This window comes from Temnothorax americanus, unplaced genomic scaffold, assembly GCF_048541705.1.
Source record: "Temnothorax americanus isolate GAGA-0224 unplaced genomic scaffold, ASM4854170v1 Scaffold15, whole genome shotgun sequence".
NCBI classification, from domain to species: Eukaryota; Metazoa; Arthropoda; class Insecta; order Hymenoptera; family Formicidae; genus Temnothorax; species Temnothorax americanus.
In genome coordinates this window covers 3,184,936-3,207,756 of record NW_027509286.1, presented here as the reverse complement: position 1 = coordinate 3,207,756, position 22,821 = coordinate 3,184,936, and the positions used below count along the sequence as shown (strand labels likewise).

The 22,821-nt window shown below is 44.0% G+C and overlaps 1 protein-coding gene across 6 annotated transcripts in view; it reads left to right on the top strand.

The window, feature by feature from the left end:
* The window catches only part of LOC143895228 (CUGBP Elav-like family member 4), a 466,213-nt gene that overhangs the window by 330,241 nt on the left and 113,151 nt on the right, over positions 1 to 22,821 (top strand). For 2 of the 6 annotated variants that reach the window (XM_077402211.1, XM_077402215.1), the window contains exon 1: positions 20,224 to 20,764. The exons of the other annotated variants lie outside the window; for them this stretch is intronic. In XM_077402211.1, the coding sequence (XP_077258337.1) occupies positions 20,714 to 20,764 (51 nt within the window). In that variant the 5' untranslated portion in view covers positions 20,224 to 20,713. Of the gene's footprint in view, positions 1 to 20,223; positions 20,765 to 22,821 lie in introns of those variants that run through there. 6 annotated transcript variants of the gene reach the window in all.

Sequence of the window (22,821 nt, the reverse complement as noted above, 5' to 3'; positions counted from 1 at the left end):
GACGCACACAGGCACACACAGAGAGATACTTAAATTTAATATATTATAATCTTGTGAAATATTCAATATTGAGCACCGTATATATAAGAGCACATGACATAAAAATTTAATATTATAAAAATATAAAGACCTCTTTTTATAGAAAGTATCTTAAAAGTAATTTCCACAAGAGATTATTACTCCATATAAATCTTTGGATATTTCAGGTATTAATATTCAATTAATATCGAATGTTACGGTACCTAATATCAACGGGATATCAATGCTAATAATACTGTCAATATTAAAAGAAAGAGAGATAAAGGGAAGAAAGGAAAAGAGAGAGAGAGAGAGAGAGAGAGAGAGAGAGAGAGAGAGAGAGAGAGAGAGAGAGATTGATATTGTAGATAAAAGTAATTATGTATCTACCTCGCGCGTTTTCACTTTCGGTCCTTGTCGACTCGACAACGCGAAAACGATCGAGTTTTACATCCGCGATGCACGTGTACAATTCCCGTCGAAAATGTAGTTCAAACCCTATTTACGGGGCTCTGAGACGCGCACTTTATTAAATCGTGCATCATTTAGCACGGGTCGTTCAATTAATTCCTACACGCACCGAGAGAGGACAAACGACGTTTCGTTCGCGTGCTGTTCCGCTAATAAAATCTGAATTTACGATCCTGCATATCACGCGCCGCGTTATCTGGTTTTCCGAACCACTACGGCACAAAATGATGTGTCCCAATATTGTGCCGTAGCGTTAAGCGCAACGGGAAAGCGCGATAATTGTTTCCAAATGACAACGGTGGCGCGCGGGTCCGTAAATGACGGTTGTGAATATCGATGCATACGCGGACCTCCATCGTGGAGAGTACGTAAATACAACGCTACATACGCCTGCCTGCAAAAGATACGCACCGGGCAAACACGCGGTTCTCCGCGTTTACCAGAGAATTAATCGGCGATTACATAGATAAACGTTCGTTACAGCCGAATTTGACCTTCGTTATTTTTTAAGATCTCTTGCAATCACAATTTTATTAGTATAATTTCGTATCTTATAAAATATATATATATATATATATATATATATATATATATAGCACCTAAAATTCTTGAATATAAATTTATTATAAAACTGCAACGTGAGACCTGAATTACTTATTGCTAGTATTCGAGATCAAATAAAATTATACGGATTTGTAAAAAAAAATTAAACTCAAAGAATGCCCTGTTTCTTGTTTGACAAAACAAGAGATGATACGTCACGCATTTTTAGCTTCCGTATTGTCGACGCACATCTTACAATTAGATCGCCGTAGGACGTGCTTACGTATGTGAACAAGAAAACTAGTCGCAGATTTGCTGAAGCCACGTATTTCGGCTGGAGATAGCCAGCTGGAGAGGAGGCAGCCAAGTCCTCAGCGGCGTTATCATAACTAACGGCTTCATCTGCATAATTATCCGAGAAAAGTACGTTACTTAGCCGTCTACGGCAGGCCGTGCTCGCTACAGAGCACCGAGACGCCTGAATTCCGGGATACCGTGGCACCAGTCCGAACTCGGGACGAGAGCCTGTCTCCTCGGGAATGAAACCAATTACTCGGTGACCCCCTCGGGCCAGTACGTTTCCAGGCGAAAGAGAAAGAGAGATTGACACAGACGCCGAGCGGAGGGAGAGAAATTGCGCAGTAACGCGAGAGGGAATGAGCGAGCGAGACGCGAAGGAACGTAGCTATATGAAAAAGATCGCGAGCGCGTGCGAGATCTAAGGTAGAATGAACGAAAAGCTCGCGAGAGCATACCCGGGGAATTCGGAGAGAATATATTATCGATCGTTAATTAAGCTAATACAGTAACTGTCCTAGATGATCCTCGTACCAATTTGCAATATCTGGGTGCCTCACGCAAGTGTAAAATAATTACAAGTGAATAATCGAAGAATGAGTCTGTAACTCGAGAAGTCTCTAATCGTTACAAAGCTGACTGTAAGTATGCCAGGCAAATCCCTTACCTTAACCGGCCTTAACCCTTATAACTTCTTTAAATCCCTGAATGTCCGGCTTTCAGTGACTTGCAAACTCGACGATTTCTAAATGTAGCGAACGCGCGAGACTGGGAAGCGCAGGCAGAAAAGGAAAATAGAAGAAAGCGATGAGCCGAGGTATCAGACCACGATAATTGACCTTCTTTCGCTCTGTTCCGGTTCTTGCACGCTGATACAGTCACCCCGCACTCCGAATGTTGCGGATCGATGTTATCCGGCAGTTCCGGGTGAAGGTTGGAGGAAGGTCGAGGTTCTCCCCCATGCGAATTGTGCTCGTTTCCATCCCCCTTTACTTGCTCCTATATTCCTCACCGCCGGGGGGTGGAAATGGGAAACCCTCGAAATATCTGGGTGCGAGTATCTATCCCCGCGCGTCAGGTAGAAGGAGGAGAAACATCCGAGGAAAAGGCAGAATGGAGATAGAAGATGAGCAAAGGGGGCGAGAAAAGGAGAGGAAGAGTCCTTCCCGAAAACAGTTTCTTCGCCGGTGCGATTCCGAAAAAGCGACTGCTGGAGGGATAGGGCGAGGGCTTAAAGATGGGGCGGAGGAAAACCGACCTGCCTATCGGGATTATTAGAGTCGTTATTTTTCTCGAAAACGACGTCTCTCACGTTTCCCTCTAGGAGATCATAATAGCGCGCGCAGGTACGATTTTCTCGAATGACAAGAACGCGCCTCAATATCATTGCATCACGACAACCCTTTAAGCCGATCGTAATTCATCATTTTGCTTTAAGGCATAAAACTTCTTTTTCATAAATCGTAATCTGACAAACGTATAATATACGTCGCGGTGAATCAAATATAAGCAACGCGCGGTTGAGGGATATATATTCTCGACGTTCATGCATCATTATATAATCCGGCGCATTAAACGCTTGTAAGGAAGTGGCAAATATACGCGGTGGATAGGATCGCTACGTGCGTGGCGGGATGTAAGAGTGTGGTGTAAAGGGGAGGACGAGCTGAGAGAGAATGGATGGCGCGGCATCGCGGGGAGCGCGTACGGTGCTTGGGAAAATGACCGAGGGAGGGAAAGCGAGAAAAGAGAGCCGGAGGAAAAAGCGCGCCTGTTCGCAAGCGATAAGCCAGCCCATAGAACTGCCTCGGCCATTCTCAACTGCCTTCGGCTTCTCTCCGTCTCGAGGACGAAAACCTTCGGGATCGCCTCTCTCCGACATCCTTTACGATTCTAAATGTAGCAACTGCCTGCCCCAGATCCGCCGGACCAATCCCGATCCGATCGCACGGGACTTTAATATGAATTGCCTCCTGATGGCGACGTGTCCTCGTGGGAGGACGGCACGTCGATATTTAGAATTATCGGTCCGTCGCCGGCGACGTCTGCATGACGTCGCGATGTCGCGCAACGTCTGGTCGATCATTGAAATACGCGACGGAAGAGACGGTCTGTTTGTCGTCGTCGAAAGGGATTGATCCTTCCGCAAAGGCGTTTAACGCGTCGTCAGTCGCGCATCGAAATCCTTTCCTCCGGGTGCAGAAATTGCGCGAGATTGTAGAAAATATTAGCGAATTTTACAGCGTTGCTTATGGAAATCTCGCTCGCGGAATATAACGCCGCTTTATTACATTTCGTATTTCGTGCGCAAGCAAAATTTTCATTTCCTTTCGTCTAATACGCGCGGAAGTTCTATTTATGCATAGGTCGCGGCGCAACGTGTGCCTACATTTACATTTATATGCTTCCATCAAACGCGCTTGAATGTTACAGCGGTAACAACTTTCGCAAGGACTTCCCAAGTTGCGCATATCGGTACCGTTCGCCGTTCACCATTCCAACGTTAAGCATTGCACACCGAAGATACACGCCACGCGTACTATCCTACGAACGATACGTCGTTGTCGCGGACTACGCTCGTAAAGAGAACTGCTGTCGCTGACTCGACTGGATTAGGAATGGTAACTAAGCTGTGTTTTGCTAAACAAACCGGGGACTCGGGAAACGAGAACGAGCCGCCATCGAACGCGATGGACCTTATCATACCGGGTCAACCGTATCGTGCCATCGTATCCACCAAGTTTCCTTCCAAGTATATATCGTACGTCGGGAAAACATCAGGGTAAATTTATTTTATCATTCACTCCTATCTATGAGCTCCGTGATAAATGGTTAGCGAAAATTTTCAAACTTATCGAAAATAACATTCTTTTAAAATATCTTTCTTTTAGAATATCTTTCTTTTAGAATATCTTTCTGAATTAAACGAAGAAAACAAAGTTAAGTGATAATTTCCACAAAATATATAGAAATTTTAACAACAATTAATTATATTTATTATTGCGCAAGAAATATTATTGTATTTTTTATTATGTATTAGTAAAGAAAAATATAAATATAAAGTTACGTTCATGATATAAAATAAAAAAAACTTATTCTTTGAACTCGAAGGAATGTCTCAATTTTTTTCCTAAATTGATTCGCGAAGATTCGCTGTTCACGACGTTGCATGACTTTTCAAAATATCCGTACGATCAATCCGCGAGAAATCTGGGGAACCTTTCGAAGCGTCTCGCGACGACGACGTTGAGGGATCGCGTCAACGGCCGTTTGGCGGGTTCGCCAGTTTACGATCGCAACGTCAGAGGATGCGACGATAACCTCGATGCACCCCACACCTCGGCGATACATCTCTACGAGGCATCCCCCTTATCCGCCATCGATATTTATGGGGCCATCTACATATTGCCAAACATATTGAGCCTCAGCAAATGGCCGCGGGCACGCGCGAAACTCCTGAATATTCAAGCAGGTAACGAAGCAAAGTTCGTTTGCGTTAGCGCCTGCTCCAGGCACTGATACACCTCCGGGTCATCAAGCAGTGCCTTATTACCTGATTGCATATTGAGCAGAGATGGAATTATCTTACAGTATACAGTTACGCGCGCGTGTTCGCATGCCTGAGCCAATTTGCGATCGAGAGACGCCAGCGAGGAAAACCTAACACCATCGCCTGCATACATTCCAAGAGTCTCGTTAACTATACGCTTGTTGTTAGAAGTAAAAAAAAAACGTTTTCAGTTACTAACTGCTCTTAATAATATTTTCACGGAATTACGTAAATTATATGGAATACTTTTTAGAAATACATGTTTCTAAAGCACGCCTTATCGTAATAAATGTTGAATGCGTCATTTTCGAGGAAACAACGCTTCTTTCATTCAAACGATTTATATCTCGGCAAAGTAAATTCAAGAGGATTCGGAAATAACGTCGATCGTCGCGCAATGTTGGTTTATCCGGCGTTCCATATAAGAACCGCTTGTCTTAGCACCGCTATAAAGCAGAAGAAACGAAGCCCGCGTTTATCACTTCTGACTCGAGTCGAAAACTATATCGACGAGACGAACCCACTTTCCTAGATTAATCTAAGATAAGTGTCGCTACCGGGAGGAAACGGCGCGGACGATTTTATTGTACTGAACAAAACGAGAAAGTTATAGGGAGCGAAAGGCAGCGCGAAATCGTTCGTTGAAATCGTCTATCTTCGGTCTGTATTTTGCACCTTATCTCCGTTCACTCATCCGTACGTTTTAGTTTGTTTTAAATGAACTAAATTCAAAGGAGGACATAGCTTAATTCGAAGATACGGTTAACGCGTAATGTATACGCTAACGTGAGACTGAAAAATACCGCAGGACGAAATAGGCGTATCTTATATTATATACAAACGAGAAAAGAGGATATCGAAGATCCGCGAGAAAAAAAAATCTAGTGACAGATACAGGAAATGATTATGGGATAGGATTAATTTGTTCTTCCTATAAATGCCCGGAAGCGCCCAAATAAAACGGCTTGAACGCCGCGCGCGCGAACACGTATAGAGGGGTTATCAATAATGACGCGAGCAGATGCACTTCCTGGAAGTAAACATAGAGCCATCGCGGGAAATGCATCCAACCAGCCGGCGCTAGCGACCAATATTTGTCGGTTCGCTCCCGGAACACCCGCACGTAGCGAGAAACGCGGAGAATAGAGTTGGGCGTCGAAACTTTTCTGTATCGCGCGAAGCGTCCGCTTCTTTCGCGTTCGTACTCCCACGACGCGGACGCCGTCAACGACGAGAACGACGACGACAACGACGACCACTACAGTAAAGGCGACACAGAGTTAACGGACGAGAGAAGTTTCGGGGAGAGTCGTCGCGACACCTCGCGCGCGAAAATATTGCCGGGTATCCATCTTGGACCCTCATCAAGAGTGGTCTCCGAGGGGTCTCCTCCAGTCGTTACGGCCTGTCACGTTGGGTCACTCGAGGGTCAACGGCACCCGGAGGAGCTCTAGCAAGCTCGTCGGTCATCCGCCGGGCAGAGTTATGGCGCCGCTCACCGCCGGTCGTTGTTTTCGCAATTCGCCTTTAATACGTCTCCGGGCGCCGCCATTATCGCCCGGTGCCGTTTGCAAATTGCACATGTACCGTGCCTGTGTAAATGCCGCGGACAACTGTATGCGACTCGTTGTCACGATTAAATATGGCCGCAGCTTGCGCGGCGTTACGCAACAGCGGTTCTGCGCGTGCATTGCCGTTCGCTATTAAGGCCTCGGCTGGTCAACACCGTCAGTTTCCAGAATCATGGCGCCGCTACGATTTAACCGGATTATTGTGGCCGGGGATCGATCCCGCGTGGGAGTGGGGAGGATGTGATCTGCGAGAAACCTTGGAGCCAATACACTCGCCTTTGTCTTTCTTGATTTATTTTCCGCCTCTTGATGTAGAAGAAATTCAGCACGGCGCGGCGGCGGTGATATTATTTAATGTGGAAGTACAAAGTTGAATTTATTCACGCAAACTCGAAAAGAGAGTTGGCGCGCGAGCACGGCAACCGAAACTGCAAACTTGGGAAGCTGGATGGTGTATCTCGCTGCGATCTTTGCTCTCTCGGTAAATCAAAGTAAGACTCAAGACTCGAGGTTGTTTACCGACAATTTCATGCCTTATCAAGTTTTGCATCGCGCAAAACAAATAGCGCAAGATGTGAACTTTCCTGCCGCATCGCGACGGCTCCCGATAAACTGATATCCCAAAACGTCAGTCTCCCGCCGCTTTCGCCGAAAGCGAGAAAGCGCGAAATAAGCGCGCGGCTGGTGAATTTGCATTAATACCACGTATGCAGGCGTTCTCGGAGAAGCGATCGAAGCCCGTCCCTGAAATGCTCCCCGTTTGACTGCACGGGAAAAAATTGAGGCGGAGTGTCGGGTCGGTTCGGGGGGGAAGAGGGAGAAGGGGGTGGCGATGGGCAGAGGGATGCGAAGCGCGCGGCGCGGCGGCGGAGAAGAAAAATATAGCGTACCGCCAACCAACCTCGATCACTCGACTCTCCGCCGTGCTCCGGCATTAAAAGCTTTCGCTGATTTTACGCTTTGATTTCGCCCGGGTGATCGAGGGGGCTACCCGCTGTACAACACGTACACTTTGACAGAAAGTTCAACCGCGCTCGCCGACCTCGATTCTCCGGCGTCAACGTCCCGGTCAAGCTCTCCCGAAGAACTTGGCGAAAGCGCCCTACCACCCCCGGTCCCTCCAGCCTCCTCCCTCCGCGCGCGCTCCGGCTAGAAAGCAGCTTGCCTCGACCCTTCGCTGCTCTCGGTCCTCTTCAGCATCGGCGTTACCCATACACTCCTCCGCGCCACCCCCATTCGTTCTCGACACTCACTCCCGCTGCCCGCGGGCCAATGTGTTTTCGAGCGAGCCGTCGCCCGTCCGCTCACAAAGTAGACGAATCGATATATCGCAGCACGCAGCGCGCACTGCGCTACGGGAAAGTGGATTTCGATAACCTCGTGACGCTCTATTGCATTTTTATTCAGTTTCACGGGCATTAAGCGGCAACCTGATTACGGCGGCGCGTGCGCGCGGTGGATGGAACGGCAAAGTGACTCGGCAGAGAGAGAAAAAAAAGGACGTTATAGAGAGACGCGGGGTATGAGAACGCGGCTATGAAAACAGAGCGAAGGGGAGGAGAATCGGATTATAAGCGCCTTCCTCCTCCCCGCGAGAAAACCCAACGCGCAGTCATAACAATTATACTCTCTCGTTCGCGAGTCGCCCCGGACCAAAATTTACGTTTTCGGCTGAATTTTGCGCGATTAACGGCGGGGCTGTTACATAACTAAACGTAGGACGCATTAATCCGCGATAAAACTTGCATCGATCTGACGCGAATTGCGCGTACTACTGCGCGCGCGGATTACAATTGCATCGAATGTAGAAAGTTAAAATCAGCGGATGTTGAACGTGATTAACACTCGACGTTGTTATATAGCTACCGGTTAAAGGATACCCGCTCTTCGAGAAGACCAACTTCGACGTAACTCGCGCGAACCACGGGCAAATAACCATCGTCGTTACTTGACGATAAAGTTCGAGCTGCGATAACCGCCGTGGAATTTGGCGGTATCTAAACCGACCAGAACTAACGCGACGCGACGACGAAGTCGATGCGGTTGTGGGTCGCAGTTTTCGTTCGGAAATTCCGCGAATCTATTACACCCACGGGTATTACCGCCTTGGGGTGTAACCGACGTCGTAACGATCGGCGATAGTTATCGCGAAGTAAACAAAAGGACGCGCAGGCGGTCTTATAAGCCGATATATGTGCCTCGTAGACCGTACGAGCAACGAAGGAAAGATGGTGCGCGCTGATAGAAAGAACAGGCTGGTGGATGAGAGGAAGAAGAGATGCGTAAAAGAGTCGGACGCTATATATAGGTATATGCCTGCAGCGAGGGTAGAACGGAGAGGTCATAAGAGGGGGGTGGCAAGGGCATCAGAGGGAATAGGTAGTGGCGAGGTAGATGAGGAGACAAGAGGGGTAAATATTACATAAGATAGTGCTTCTCTCCCTTTTCTCTTCTACCACCGAGACCGTGGATGTGTCCCTCCAGTCGATATCAGTTGCCCTCGATACGTACACACCTCTGGCCCCGTCGTCCCTTTAGCATCATTCTACGGAAACCCTCCTCCGCAAGGCCTATCCTCTCAGGCTATCATCCCAGTCTCTCCTCTCGGCAAAGTGGACAAACGTAGAAACGCGCAATCCGTCCACTGGCGAGAAAAGACCGACCGGAGATACTTTAATTTGTCCTCCGCGAGTTAAAGAGACAGTCCGCCCAAGTATTGTCTCGCGCTTGAAACTCGGCTTTCCAAGCTCGTAAAATTAGATGTAACGCGCGAAACCTTCATTTCAGCCCGGGCGCGATGCGGGGACGAGGAGGAAGGGCAGGCGCATTACGACGGTGGGCAGACACAAAGCGCGAAATATGCTTACAAAAGAATCTGCTCGCGTCGGAAGACGCGAGCGCATCCACCTACCCGACGAGATACAAGGAAGCTAAAAGCTCACGGGCTATACCGCGTAGGGTGCAAGCCTTTGTGCAACGTGATCGTTTCGCTCCTTTGACAATAGTTCGCGCACAAATTTTCACCGAATCTTCAACTTTTTCAATTTACCGCCAGCCGTTCCGGGTACATATAACTTGATAACGTGTTATAATTATGCCAGCGCATTCATGACGTGAATATGCAATACGGCCGACTTTATATGAACACTCGCAAAGTCGGCGAGTAACTGTAATCTACTTATGCTAGCTCGCATGCATGAAGTTAATACAAGGTTGTTGGCTTTGTACTTAGTCTGTGAACCTGTACACGCATAAAGGAATTAATTTCAAAGTCTACGCGCATTACAAACGTTTATGTCGCATATTTCGCATGACTGCGTAATGGATGTTTTTTTAAATAAATATTATATACCTAAAAACATATTAATGATAACGCTACGGTAAGGCCTCTTTTGTGTTATAGAAACAAGCCGATGTTTGCTACAATATCACATGTCCTTTTACATAAAACTTTGTGATAGATGAAATAATCACACATTAATCAGTTGAAATAAATCTGCGTCATATTTAAATTACATTACATATTTATATATAATATTTGTTGAAAATGCTGAGCTTTTGTCACAAATATTATTTTCAAAACAAGTAGAAACTTGCACATTGTTTTCTCGTAGTTTTTAATTGTGCAAGTAGAAACTTGCACATTGCTTCCTCATAGTTCCTAAGTGTGCAAGTTTTTATTTTATTCGAGGTATAATTATCGGTATTTATTTGTTTTGGCTTTCTCATAGAGGAAGCTTTGTTAGCAAAGGTTCTGATTTCACACTTAACTCTTTTGGGGACTGCGTAAATAATTATATACATTCACTAAAAAATACTAAAAATACTTGTCCATTTAAAAACTAAAACAATACTTTATCGATAAAAAAAATCAGCCCGATATTATAAATATTTGAGATAGCGATTTATTTTTAATTCTATTATATTTTCCAGTCTTTTCTACCCCTATTTCATATATAATTGGTTAAAATTTGGTTGATCAGATCAAGTTTTATAAAGCTTCTATGTATGTACGAATTCTTCGAAATTTCAAATGTGTGTAATACGAGATCTGATCAATCAAATTTTAATGAATTATATATGAAATAGGGGTAGAAAAAACTGGAAAATATAATAAAATTAAAAATTAATCGCTATCTCAAATATTGAGAAAACAGCAGCGTAAAACACATTTTCAAAAAAAGGAAAATCTGCATAAAATCTATACCGGTAGACCGATTTCAATAAAATTTGAGGAGGACATACTTTCTAGGATACTCTATTTGTGTGCAAAAATTCAAACTGGATATATATATATATGTATATATATTACGTACGTGGAGATGCAGTTTCATATAGTTTGCGTATAAAAGTTTTGCGTTCTGACCTTTGGGCGAACGAAGACATTTTTCACTCAAGTCTTTCCTCCGTTTACAATATTAAAATGCTACTATAGCGGTTACAACGTAAAAGACACTGTGCACATCCTCATGTGGCTGAAGAAGAAACTAATATACTTCGCTTGGCACCAGAAAGACTAAAGATGCTTTGGGCTGTACATCGAACTTTCTTTCTCCTTATATGCGACGTTACTTTCTAGGTGATATTTTTATTCAAACATCGCTTTTTCTCTCTCTTTTCCGCGCGTATAAATGTTTTTCATTATTTATAAGATTATTTAAAGCATACAAATCATTAATATAAAACAGACAGCCCATCAATGATTGCGCAGCAATAAGATTATATATCTTATATGTAAGATTTAAAAATCTATTTGCAATTTTTTAATTGTAATTTGAAACTACTGAAATATTCGTATTAATTAAAAGGTAACTATTTTAATTACTTTATATATAAGTAAGCATATGCATTTATATGCAATTGCATGCATTTAACTCGACAGTTCAAAATAAAAATTGGAATTTAGTTAGACGGTCTACATATTTTTTTCTCCTACAGTCCTTTTCACCTCGCTTTTTCCCCACTGTTACCGAGTTTACCCCGTTTCCGGATTTCCCTCTGTATAAAACACTTCCATCGCGGCTTTGTCACGCAGCTGGGCCTCGCAGCGTTAATTTGTCGTTACCTCACAGTCAGGCGTTTGTCAGTGACAGCCGGACACAGGGGTGGCATTGTCGAGGTCGCGTGGCCGAGGGGTTGCGCCCCGAGGGTGGCTGGCGGCGAGGAAGGTTAGCGTGTACCGTCTTTCTTGCCGGCGGGGATGGAAAGAGAAAATGTCGACGAGTTTGCGAGCTCGATCGCGCCGCGTATGAGATCGCGCGTGCGACACACGGTGAGGGGCGGTTTCGAGCGCCTCGGTGGTCAGTGTACCAGAACTCGAAGGAAGAAAAAGGAAGAAGCCACGGATGGTGTTGTCGACGGTGGTACAGCCGACGACGACGGCGATCGCGAGTAGCGGTAGTCGAGGCAGGTAGTAATAGTGATAATAGCGATGATGGTGATAGTGGTAGTAGTGATGGTGGGTGGTGGTAGCGATGGTGGCGGGTATACGCCTTGCGCCGTTCCCGCGCTGAATTATTGAGACACCACCAGATCGATGTCACAAAAGGAAAACGGCTGTGCGGCTTGAAATGACGGGCTTTCGCGTCACTCATACATTATGCACGCGGCCGCTTCTGCCCGGTGGCCTGCGCACGTATATTCGTGCGCTAACATACAAAAAAAAACTACCCTACCCTGGCGAGTTCGCCACCGTGTCGAGAGCCGCGTCCCTTCTGAGTTTCTCGTGCGATTACGTCGCGTTGTTGCCTGTAAAATGAAAAAAAAAAAAAAAAAAAGCGAGAGAGGCGCGCGGTGCACCGAGGTCAGGACCTCCGTCGGAGAAAGGTCCCTGCCATCGCTTCGTTTCATTGCGTATTCCCAAATGTAGAGCAAGACAATGGCAACTGTGCAAATGAGCTATTTTGTAATATTGTGGTTATTCCACTGTTATTATTCTATCATCTGTTGCACGGTGATTCAAAGCTTATTAAAGTTTATGTAAAAAATCGCTGGAGTCATTAGTTATTAATGAAAATAATACAATTAACCATCGTTCTCAGAATTTTACATGGTCTTAAAATAGATTGTAAGATATCTTCTCCTCCAAAATAGTAGCTTCATGAAATATGCTTTCCAATATAAAGATTTCATCTCATACTGGTTTTGATCAAAAACATAATGCATATTTAAGAGTCAAATGTGTGTTCACAAATGTAGTGCCATAACAAATTTTTATGTAGCATTATATGGGATATCAAGGTATTTATGGATATCTAAAATACATAAATTTTAATTTATGAAAAAGAAGCTTCAATATTTTGATCAAGGCTATAGATGATAACGAAAACGAGCTAAAGTAGGTACATGCGTAACGCAACCGCGAATAAAAGCATGATCTTATGTTACGGTTAAGGAGAGAAATTTGGGAATTATCGATTTTTAATCTAACTCGTTGAACTGTGAGACATAATAAACCATATACGCCAGTGCGCACCGTTAGCAGGGGTAACATGTTGCGCAATTTATATACACGGATGTGCCCGATCGATTGGCCTCGTTTGTCACTTCGATAAAAACAACAGAAGAATCTAGTTAGAGTAAATATCGACGTAAATTTTCGTAGAGGGGCATATATATTTTTATGATATAATAGGCAATTATACAGTTGATTCTTCAAGTTGAGGCATTAACTTCCGATGCCGTCGATCATTATTGTCAACGACAGTTGCTATCCATTACTGTTTATTCATTTATGTACACGATTATTAATAACTAGTCGATAGATTATAACTGCTACCTAACCTTTGTTCAATTGTTAATTATAATATTTCATGCAATACCGAATATTATTGTTAAGATGACTGTATATAAGCATAAAAAAACTAGATTATAAAATTGTCTATCGCGTAAAACCTTCCATAGGATGACACTGACGTCACTGAATCGATAGTAGCGATTACTCTTCGTAAACTCCGGAGCACGGTAAACAAAGCCTACGCCTTCCAATTTAACGCACACTACTTTTATCTACAATTTTCTTAACCATGTCGTAGAGTGTGGACAAAGCAATATCGCGTAACATTGGTTTATCTCTCCGATCGATGCCCGCCTGAAAAGAAGAAATATGAAAAAACAAACATTAACCGCGCATCCTGTTGGGACGTTATTTCACGAAATGGATAAACAAAGCTTTATATTTATATTGTATTAATATATATATATATATATATATATATATATATATATAACGTGCATATATCTTACATTGCTGACCATTCGCACGAATCCATTTCCCGCAGGGAATTCGTCAAACATAGAAACGAACGCGTAAATAGATTATTGAATACGTCGATTCAATACGCTATAGAAATTAAAAAATAACAAGAGAACACAATGCAATATACGAAGTAATATTTAACATTGAGGATTATCTCGCGACGGACAGTTCCGGAAGTGTGAAGAAGCAATATCTTGTTCAATATCGCAAAATTTCGTTTAATATTCTTCCCTCGAAGTTTGGTTTTGTTTTCGCGCTGCCGACCTTCCCGATGTTAAAAATTGAAAGAGCAACGAGGAACGAAAGTGGGATAATACGAAGATGGAAGTGAGAGTAGCGTGCGCCACGAAGTTCTCGAAGAGAGGACGAAGCAGGGCGGAAAGGGTCGAGGCGAAACGAAACGGTTTCTTTGTCCTCCCCTCGCAGCAGTTACATAATTCCATTATTTATAGCCAATATCCAGCAGCGGAGGTAGGGGGATGAAACGAGAAGAACGAAGCTGCGGCTTAGCTTAATTAATTTACAAAGTATCCGCGCGTCCAATCGTTTCGATCAAGGAAATAGAATTTCTAAAAATCTCTTACGTCGCGCCGATGTAATCTCAAAATCGTGCAAAACACGTATTAAATATTTTCCGTTGCTAGAAAAATTAATAAAATATGAAATATATTGATCGAACGAACTGTACATATGCATCTACGCTTCGTGAAAGCAAATGTAAGAAAGATGGATGTCGGAGATTGAACATCGATATGAGTCGAGGTCATTGTACCCCGCACAACCAGCCCTGACTTTTTATACACCTGGCCTGTTCTCCCCTTCCTCCCTTCGTCCTTTCGGACTACCCTTCGTCGCAATTGTACTGTATCTAGTAATTTTCCCCCTTCCTTCTATTGAAGCATCGCGCCATGACTTCCACTACGCGTATTCTCTTCCCCTACAACAAAATCAATCGGTAATCATCGTCGTGTCTTGCGAATTCTCGGTAAACTTGTAGCAACTGAATATATTCATTGTATCTTTATGCACAATGTATTAATTAAAATTGCATGTAAATATTGTCTTATAACAATGTAGTAAATATGAAATTTACATTATCCATAAACAATCTTGGTTTACTTTGTTATTATAAACTAGCATATATTGAATATTTATATCTATTATACAGAACTCCAGTTTCTCCTTTTCCTGTACGATGGATCTGCACTGCTTAAATTATTATCAATATAGCTCAAGGCTAAAGCAACTATAAAATAACATTTGCTAAGATCAAAGCAATCTTTACCCAAGAGTGGATAATTTATAATTTTATAAAAATTTTATAGAAACTTCAGCAGGAGTAAACGAGCCTCAAGTATCAAACCACAACCGTACATGTACACTTTCTATCTCTCCGGGAAACAACGCAGATGGCACGGTCCTTTTTAGCTATCAAAATAACTAGCTGATTGCGTGCTCGAATATAAGAGCCTAAGCGCAACGAGGGAGGGGGGGGGCAAAGCGCGCTGATGCCATCAGTTACCCTACTGAAACTCGGTCGCTTTTTCATTTCTTACGCAAGACCGATCAATCACAGGCCAACCTACTTTTGTATGATCCTTTTTGATTATACAAAAGATCTCGTGAATATATAACATGCAATATTCATATACAATATTCAATTTTCTAAGTGCCGCAATTTCAACACACAAAAGTTCGAAAAAAAATTCATCCCTGATTATATAAGATCGCAAAACGAGAACGGAAAAATCGTGGCAAAAAAATAATACAAAGTAGCACGAAGGAAACTTTTCGGTGAGGCGATGGAAAGAATCATTAGGCAAAGGAGAGATAAGAACCGACGAGAAAAAAAGAAACGTAATAAGGCCAATACGAAGAATGTTGAAGAGTCATGGAGCGAAGGGTCTTCGTATAGCGAATACGGGTTCGCAGAAAGGATCGCTAATCGCGGACTCTGATACCGGGAGACCGGATAAGGAGGTTCCCTCGCGGGTTGCTATGGAGAGGGTCCACGATCGCATCTCTCCAACTCTGGCCCGTGGCTTCTTTATAAACGCATGCCGCGTATGAATAATATCACCGCCCCGGATATACGTATCTCGATAACATCGTCCGCGATCAGATTTCACCGTATTCTCGAGAGAGCACTGTTTCAACCTTCGCGGTATCAATATCACCCTTGAGAACATTAAAATCTACTTCCATCGCATTCGTATCTCGGCATTATTACCTTTTATACGATTCCGCGTGCGCGCAATAACCGTCCCGCGATCAAATCGCCTCCGCGCTAAAGACGAACGACGTATATCCACCATTAGAGAGTTTAACGGTAGTCTGTACTGCGATCGGGCACGTTACTCACTCTTTCGAACTCACGACATTAAAAGAGAGACGTGAAAATATTATAGAAGATGGAGGACTAAATTCGTAGCGTCAAGTAGGAGTCATACAAGTGGACGTTTTGTCGGAGTTAATCGAGAATGATCTGATAATTTATGAGACATCGATCAACTTCAAACTGCCAAATGACATAATCGATCGCGTGCGACTACGTGACGAAATTTTGTTAAATTAATACGAAAACATAAACGCTGTGTCTACAAATTATTTTATAGTTTTATATATAAAGACAATAAGTAAAGCATGTAATGGCATGATAAAGTATTTCTTTTTTTTTCCCCGTGAACGTCTCTGGATTGAGAAAGGCATCGATAGCTTTCCACTGTAGAAATTCGCGGTTATCTAAACAAACCTGACTATCTAAATGGCTCGTAGCTATATCCAGCTAAAATTTCTATTAGAGCGGCGGACGACATATTCATGTATAATGGAGTCGACAGCACTGACCCATCATCGACACATCATTCGTCTTGTAGAGCTCATCGCAAATTTATGAAATCAATCTTGCCACAATAACAGGCGTAAAAAGTGGTCACAGCGGATGTACGAACGTCGGAACAGACAAATAAAACGGCAAAACTTTTTTATTCTCTCTCTTTCTTTCTCGCGCGCTTCATGGCCCGCAAACTTTTCGCCATTTTCGTACGAGATTGATCGCGTAATCCATAACATCCGGGCTCCCGCACTTTCCATATCGACGTTCGAGTTTCGAAGTCTTTCCCAGACCTCATCGTCCCGGGGCGAACTTCGCCGAAGTCATCAAAAAGCAACGCGGCCTGGTTCGTTGGAGTTTTCCTTACGAACTTTCACTTGCTTCCTTTCCTCCCTACCCCCTCCCCGTGTACGTCCATCTTCACCCTTCGCCGCTAGGTAAATACTTCGGCCTAGTCAGCAGCTCCGGAGGCGCGACCCAACTTGTGATTTGTATAGAATATAATACTTTGCGTTCACGTATTGTATATTTACGACATTTAATAAGGACGTGAAACAATAAGTTCGACGAATTCAGATGGTCGAATTAGAACTGCCTTTTTAATTAATTTCCACTATGAAAACGAACAAAATATATTATACTTTTTTTAACGCTATATCGGCTGTTTAGTATATGTTTATAAAACAAACAATAATAAGTGGAACAAGACGGATATGAATCTTACAATTAATTAAAGAAGATGCCATTTTCGGTCGGACTGAATTTTGATAGCGGAGTTGGACAAAGTATACAAAATTCACACAGAAATATTATTATTAGGCTACCAAGATCCATGCAGCCCAACCGAAAATGGCATCTTCCCTAATTAATTATGATATAAATTATAATGATACAAAAAAATATATTGATATAGCACTAATTAAAATAAGATTTGTGAAACAACCAGCAATCTATATGAAAGTATATCTCGTTTTACCCAAACTCAAGCTACTTTCGTAATAACTTTCGCACCGATCGCACGAAATGCTAAACCACTTGCGTCGTAGCTGCGTTCCGCGATATACGTTACCATTATACTGGCAATAATGAAAATTCGTTCTCCGATTGGCGCGTAGCGTATCGCGGCAATACTACCAATAAAAACGAAATACGGCCTCCGTAGAAACGGATTGCGCATTAAACTGGCCAACTGATGGCGACCCGTCCGCTTACCTCCTACCACGACGAATAACGCGAGAGAGACGGATCTTTCGCACGATATACCTCGCCACGATCGTACTTCGTTAAAGCCAAGCCCGAAGCCGACGACCATTCGTCGTCGCGCCTCATCCCTGATGCAGGAGCGACCGAGCCGCTATCCAAATCCGCCATTATCAGAACTCTTGCCGCCTCGGTAAGTACCTACTCGTGAAATCGTCGGTGGTAGAAGAAGATAAATAAAAAGAGAATAAAGAGAAAGGCATACGTGAACCAGAACAGAGAGAAAAAAAGAGGCCTGAGGGGAGGGGGGGAGTCGGTCGAAAGAGACAGATATAGAACCAGCCGTAACGTCGGAAGAGCCGGCAGCAATTTCTGGTGGCTTTTGTGCGCCCTTTAAAAACGCGAACTGCGGATGATGCCCGTAGGAAGGGGTGGTACGGCGAGAGAGGGCTTGGCAGAGAGTTTCGCGAATGTACGTATACGAGTGGTCCTTCTGGACCAACAAATTCCCAGAGCGGAAGGAGGGGAGGAGCAGAAGCGAAGTCGAGAGGTTAACTGCGGGTCCCTTCGCGTTTCTCCTCTCCACATTCGCGTGTTTTATTTTGCCTCCTTTCGAGCGATGTTCGTTCAGATTCGAAATGCATCTCCTTACGCTTAAGCGCTTGGCAAAGATAAATTTTCGCATGAATAGTGGGATTAAGCCGGATCTCATACGTCGCTCACGGACATTTCATCTAGCTCCATCAACCGTTGATTCTCCCTTCGCAAGAGATAACGTCCGACGGTGACCTAATTTCATCGTCGAATCGCACACGAGCACCGCGTAATACCTCGAATACCAAATTCTGCGGTATACAAGCTACGATCTTATATATATATATATATATATATATATATATATATATATATATATATATATATATATATATATATAAGCGCGTCCAGGAGCCAACACTGAATATTTAAAATTGAGATGGAGGGCACTATGTGCAACGATAAACATACCCAACATGTGGGAAACACGTGTTCTTCCAGAGGCCGCCTTTGACTCAATCGTTAATCAGCTGATCATTTGGCAGGCTTGGATAAAGCCCTTTGGAGAATTGAGAACAATACTACTTGACGCAACTCTAGGGAACACAGAACAAATACCACTGATACAGGGAGCCCTATCACAGGTGAAATTAATCCTTCAAAATTATGGATTAAAGTCAGCTCTATTGATGGAGTCCTTCATGACTGTAGGAAGTAAGGCCATTTTCCTACCACCAATAGCTCAACAAGCCGCCGATCTCAAAAAGGCATTAGGGGATCTTCGTACGCTTCACAGAGATAAGTTCGCATACTTGCGCGTTTATCCTCTGGAAGGTGTAGAGAGACTCAATCATCGTCTCTATCCAGATCTGTACTATGCCTCCGTACATCGAGCCATAACTAACAAGTCACTGGGTGTGGAGGGTCGTTTTGTAATGACAGATGTAGAGACCTCAATACCCAAGGACAGGATTGAGAGGGAAGTTGCAAGATCATTCAAGATTGTAGGTGAACTAGATGACACCACAAAGGAAAATCTAAGATCCATAGGGATAGATCCCGCAGCCGCAGCAAGAAGACGAAGAGATGAAGAAACAGATGTTATTATTTAATTATATATATATATATATATATACTTCTTTTTTAATAATATGCTTTCTCTCCCTTTCGCTCCGCGGAAAGAACGGACTCGCAATGTCGGGTATTCTGTGTTAATAGATATCGCCCTATCTCATCTCACGGAACAGACCTAAGCCTCGGAGAATGTTTCCCCATTACAGCTTCGACCTAGAACAGAGATCCCCGCCTACCACCCTATCGCCTTCCCAAGGATGCGTAGAATGTAAGTGTATACGGTAACACGCATATATACGTTTTTTCCAGGGTTAGAATCCCGATCCTTAGTACCTCCCGAAGCCTCAGGTCTTCTCCTTTTCTTCTTCTTTTTTTTTCTTTTTTGAGGACCGCAAGCACGGGGACTCTGGAAACGTGCGTTCGTTTGATTGGCTGAATGTTATGGGGTTCCGCTGATATAGAAAAGGACACCGGGAAAAGACTACGATATCACGAGAGGCGGAGGGTAGAAAAGAGGCTACGAGAAAATGCGTAAGGTGGAAAAGAGATAAAAGGATAAAGAAAAGGAAAAAAAAGAGAGCGAGAGAGAGAGAGAGACGTAATATATCGGCTGCTCCGAGGGTGCGTGGGCTTTCTCGCAAAGGGTGCGTAGCGTTCGGAGAGGGGGGCGCACGTAGGGGATAAGAGGGAGACTTACGAAGGGTAAGAGGAGCAAGGAGGGTGGCGGTAAAGGAGGCGGGGGCAGGCGAGGACAGAAAAGGAGGTGGAGGAGGAGGAGAAGGAGGAAGGGGATAGTGGTCGAGAGGGTGGGTAGTGGGGGATGAAAGGGAGAAAACTAGAGGGTGCGTGTAGGCTTGGAGAATCAGTCGCGGGCGAGCTGCGTTCGGGGTTTTATCTATAGCTCTGTCCCCTCTATTCCTTTTGCTCTCATTGTCGCGCCCGCCCGCTCGCTCCGCTCGTGCCCTCCCTGTACGCACACGTGCGGCGCACGCCAAACTCCGCGTACCTACCGGCGATACTACGCGATATCCGGTGTGTGATCTCGTTTACTCTCTCGGTGCGAGAGAAGAAACAAACGACAAAGAAGACTTAAACATCCTCGCTGAATTCCTGGACGGTATCGCAAATCCGCTGACAGTAACCGATCCGGGTAATTCTGCAAGTGGCGCAAGATACAACGTGTGCTATCGACGATCTCCTCGCGCGAACTCCTCGTTCCGTGTTGTGATAATTTGTCACGCGTGTCGATCACGATCGACAATCGCGCGATCTCGATTGTGCGCTCGCGAAGAGCGGAAGTTCGGAAAGTTCGCGGGTCCGCGCACCCGCCAGTACGACGACCACCCGCGTTTAATTGTTCACCAATGGTTCATATTCTGGAAGTGGTATCGTCGCGTCGGAACGACCTGCAGATGGTGAGTGCGCTTGCGCGAATAGTTTTAAATCTCCCCGACTACACTCCTCCTTCGCTCTTGTAAGAGAGTAAGGAAAGCCCCTCGCACCTGTCGCTCGAGCGAAGATGTGTGTATATATTAAACATTCGTCGCGTCGCATCGGGAGCTCCCTGCCGACGTCCTGCCCTTGCCCTGGCAAATGTTCGCGTCGCGCATAAGAAACCTGACATCACGCAGATCGTCAAGGGAACAGTTATAGCTTAAAAGAGGCGTTCCGAGAAAACGCCAAGATATTCGACGAAAATTTCAAGTCAGGAAAGAAGGTCAAAGAGAATCACCAAGTTCGCGAGAAGCTAATAGTGCGCGTGATCTTCGGAATTTTCGAATTTCAACGCTGTTTCAAATTGTCGGTCGGTCCATGCGGAATCTCAACGAAATTCCAATTTTGTCGTGATGAATAAATGCATTTATCGAAATGCAAAGCGCTGTCATTTCTACGTTAGGATATGGATTACGTTAGAAGAGTAGCGACGATTAAATCGGCAAATCCAATGAGAGAGGACTCCCCTATTTGAGTTTTGTCACGATGATGAATTTTAATCGACAATCACATCGTGGATTCGTGTCCAGATGCTGGCCCAGGCATATCCGTTCGTCGTCTGCTGGCGCGATCCGGTTTATTATTGGCGATGGGCCGGCATCCGGATTTAGGATTGATGTGCCATGCAAAGCGCCGCGCACGGCCATGTGGCGGGCCACATTACCAACGGCGTTATGCACCAGCACATTCACGTGTGCCGCCGCATTAATTGATGCGCGTCTCTGCATCAACCCCCCCCCCCCCCCAGTCCGTGAGCGTCTCGTGAGAACTCGTCATGTGTCTCGCCAACGGAGAATTTCCGATACAATCGCCCAACGTTTTCGCCTCCATAAACATAAACGGCGCATATGCGGGACACGAATAATATCTATGATCGACAGCGAGATGGACAGACCGACGAGACTTAAAATATTCGTGAATGTTTTCGTCGATCGAATTATCATTCTTTCACACACTATAATCACAAACATAGTATAACTTTTGTTAACCAAAGACTCGGGCCGGACCGAAACCGAAACCGAAAACGAAAACCGTATACCGTAACCGGTATTTTTGTCGAACCAGAACCGTAAACCGTATAAAAATTTTATAAAGCCTATAATAAAACTGGAATCGAAACCGCTACCGTTAAAAGTCATTGTCATTATATCTTCAAAAAAAATTAACACCATGGAAAATGGAAACATTGAAAACAATGAAGAAATGACATCTACGTCGAAATAACATCATTCATCACGACATATTATTAATTATTATACATATTTATACAATCCGTATAAATTAAAATAAAAAATAAAAACATGTGCATATAATAAAAACCTTATGTATCGAAAATTAAGATTTACAAGTTATAAGTACCTATCCACACACGCAGTATGCATATGTAAACAATTTAATAAAATTTCAAGAAAATTTTAATAAACCGAAACCGAAAAAAAAACTATAATTTGCGCAATACCGATACCTTTGTTAGCTAGAAAACCGAAATCGAAACCGCCGCGAAACTTTTATTAAGTATTTTAATGGACCGAAATGGGAACCGAACCAATATTTTCGTCCGGTTCGGGTCTTTGATATTAACTACGATCGCATCGTAATACCGCGGCGATAAATCTCCTCTTTTCCCGTTTTCCTCATTTTTTAATTGCATGCGAAGTATATCTCGTGCATCGGCAAGTATCACTCTACTTAATGAACGCGCTCTAGTTAATTCGTTCCTGAGAAGCGCGCGGAGGATCGATAGATTCTTCGAAAGTAGATGCGCCACAATATTTGAAATGACGCAGAGGCTGTAAAATAAAAAAAATAAAACGCATATATGATATTAATCAGACGACCGCGAAACAGCTCTCCTGTTCCCCCTTTCCTCAAAACCGCTGAGTAATCGAACCAGACACGCCCGCGACATCGAAACAGCTGCTCGCGTGTCTCGACGTACGCGCGCGCGTGCGCGATTCACGCGTATGTCACGCTCGCG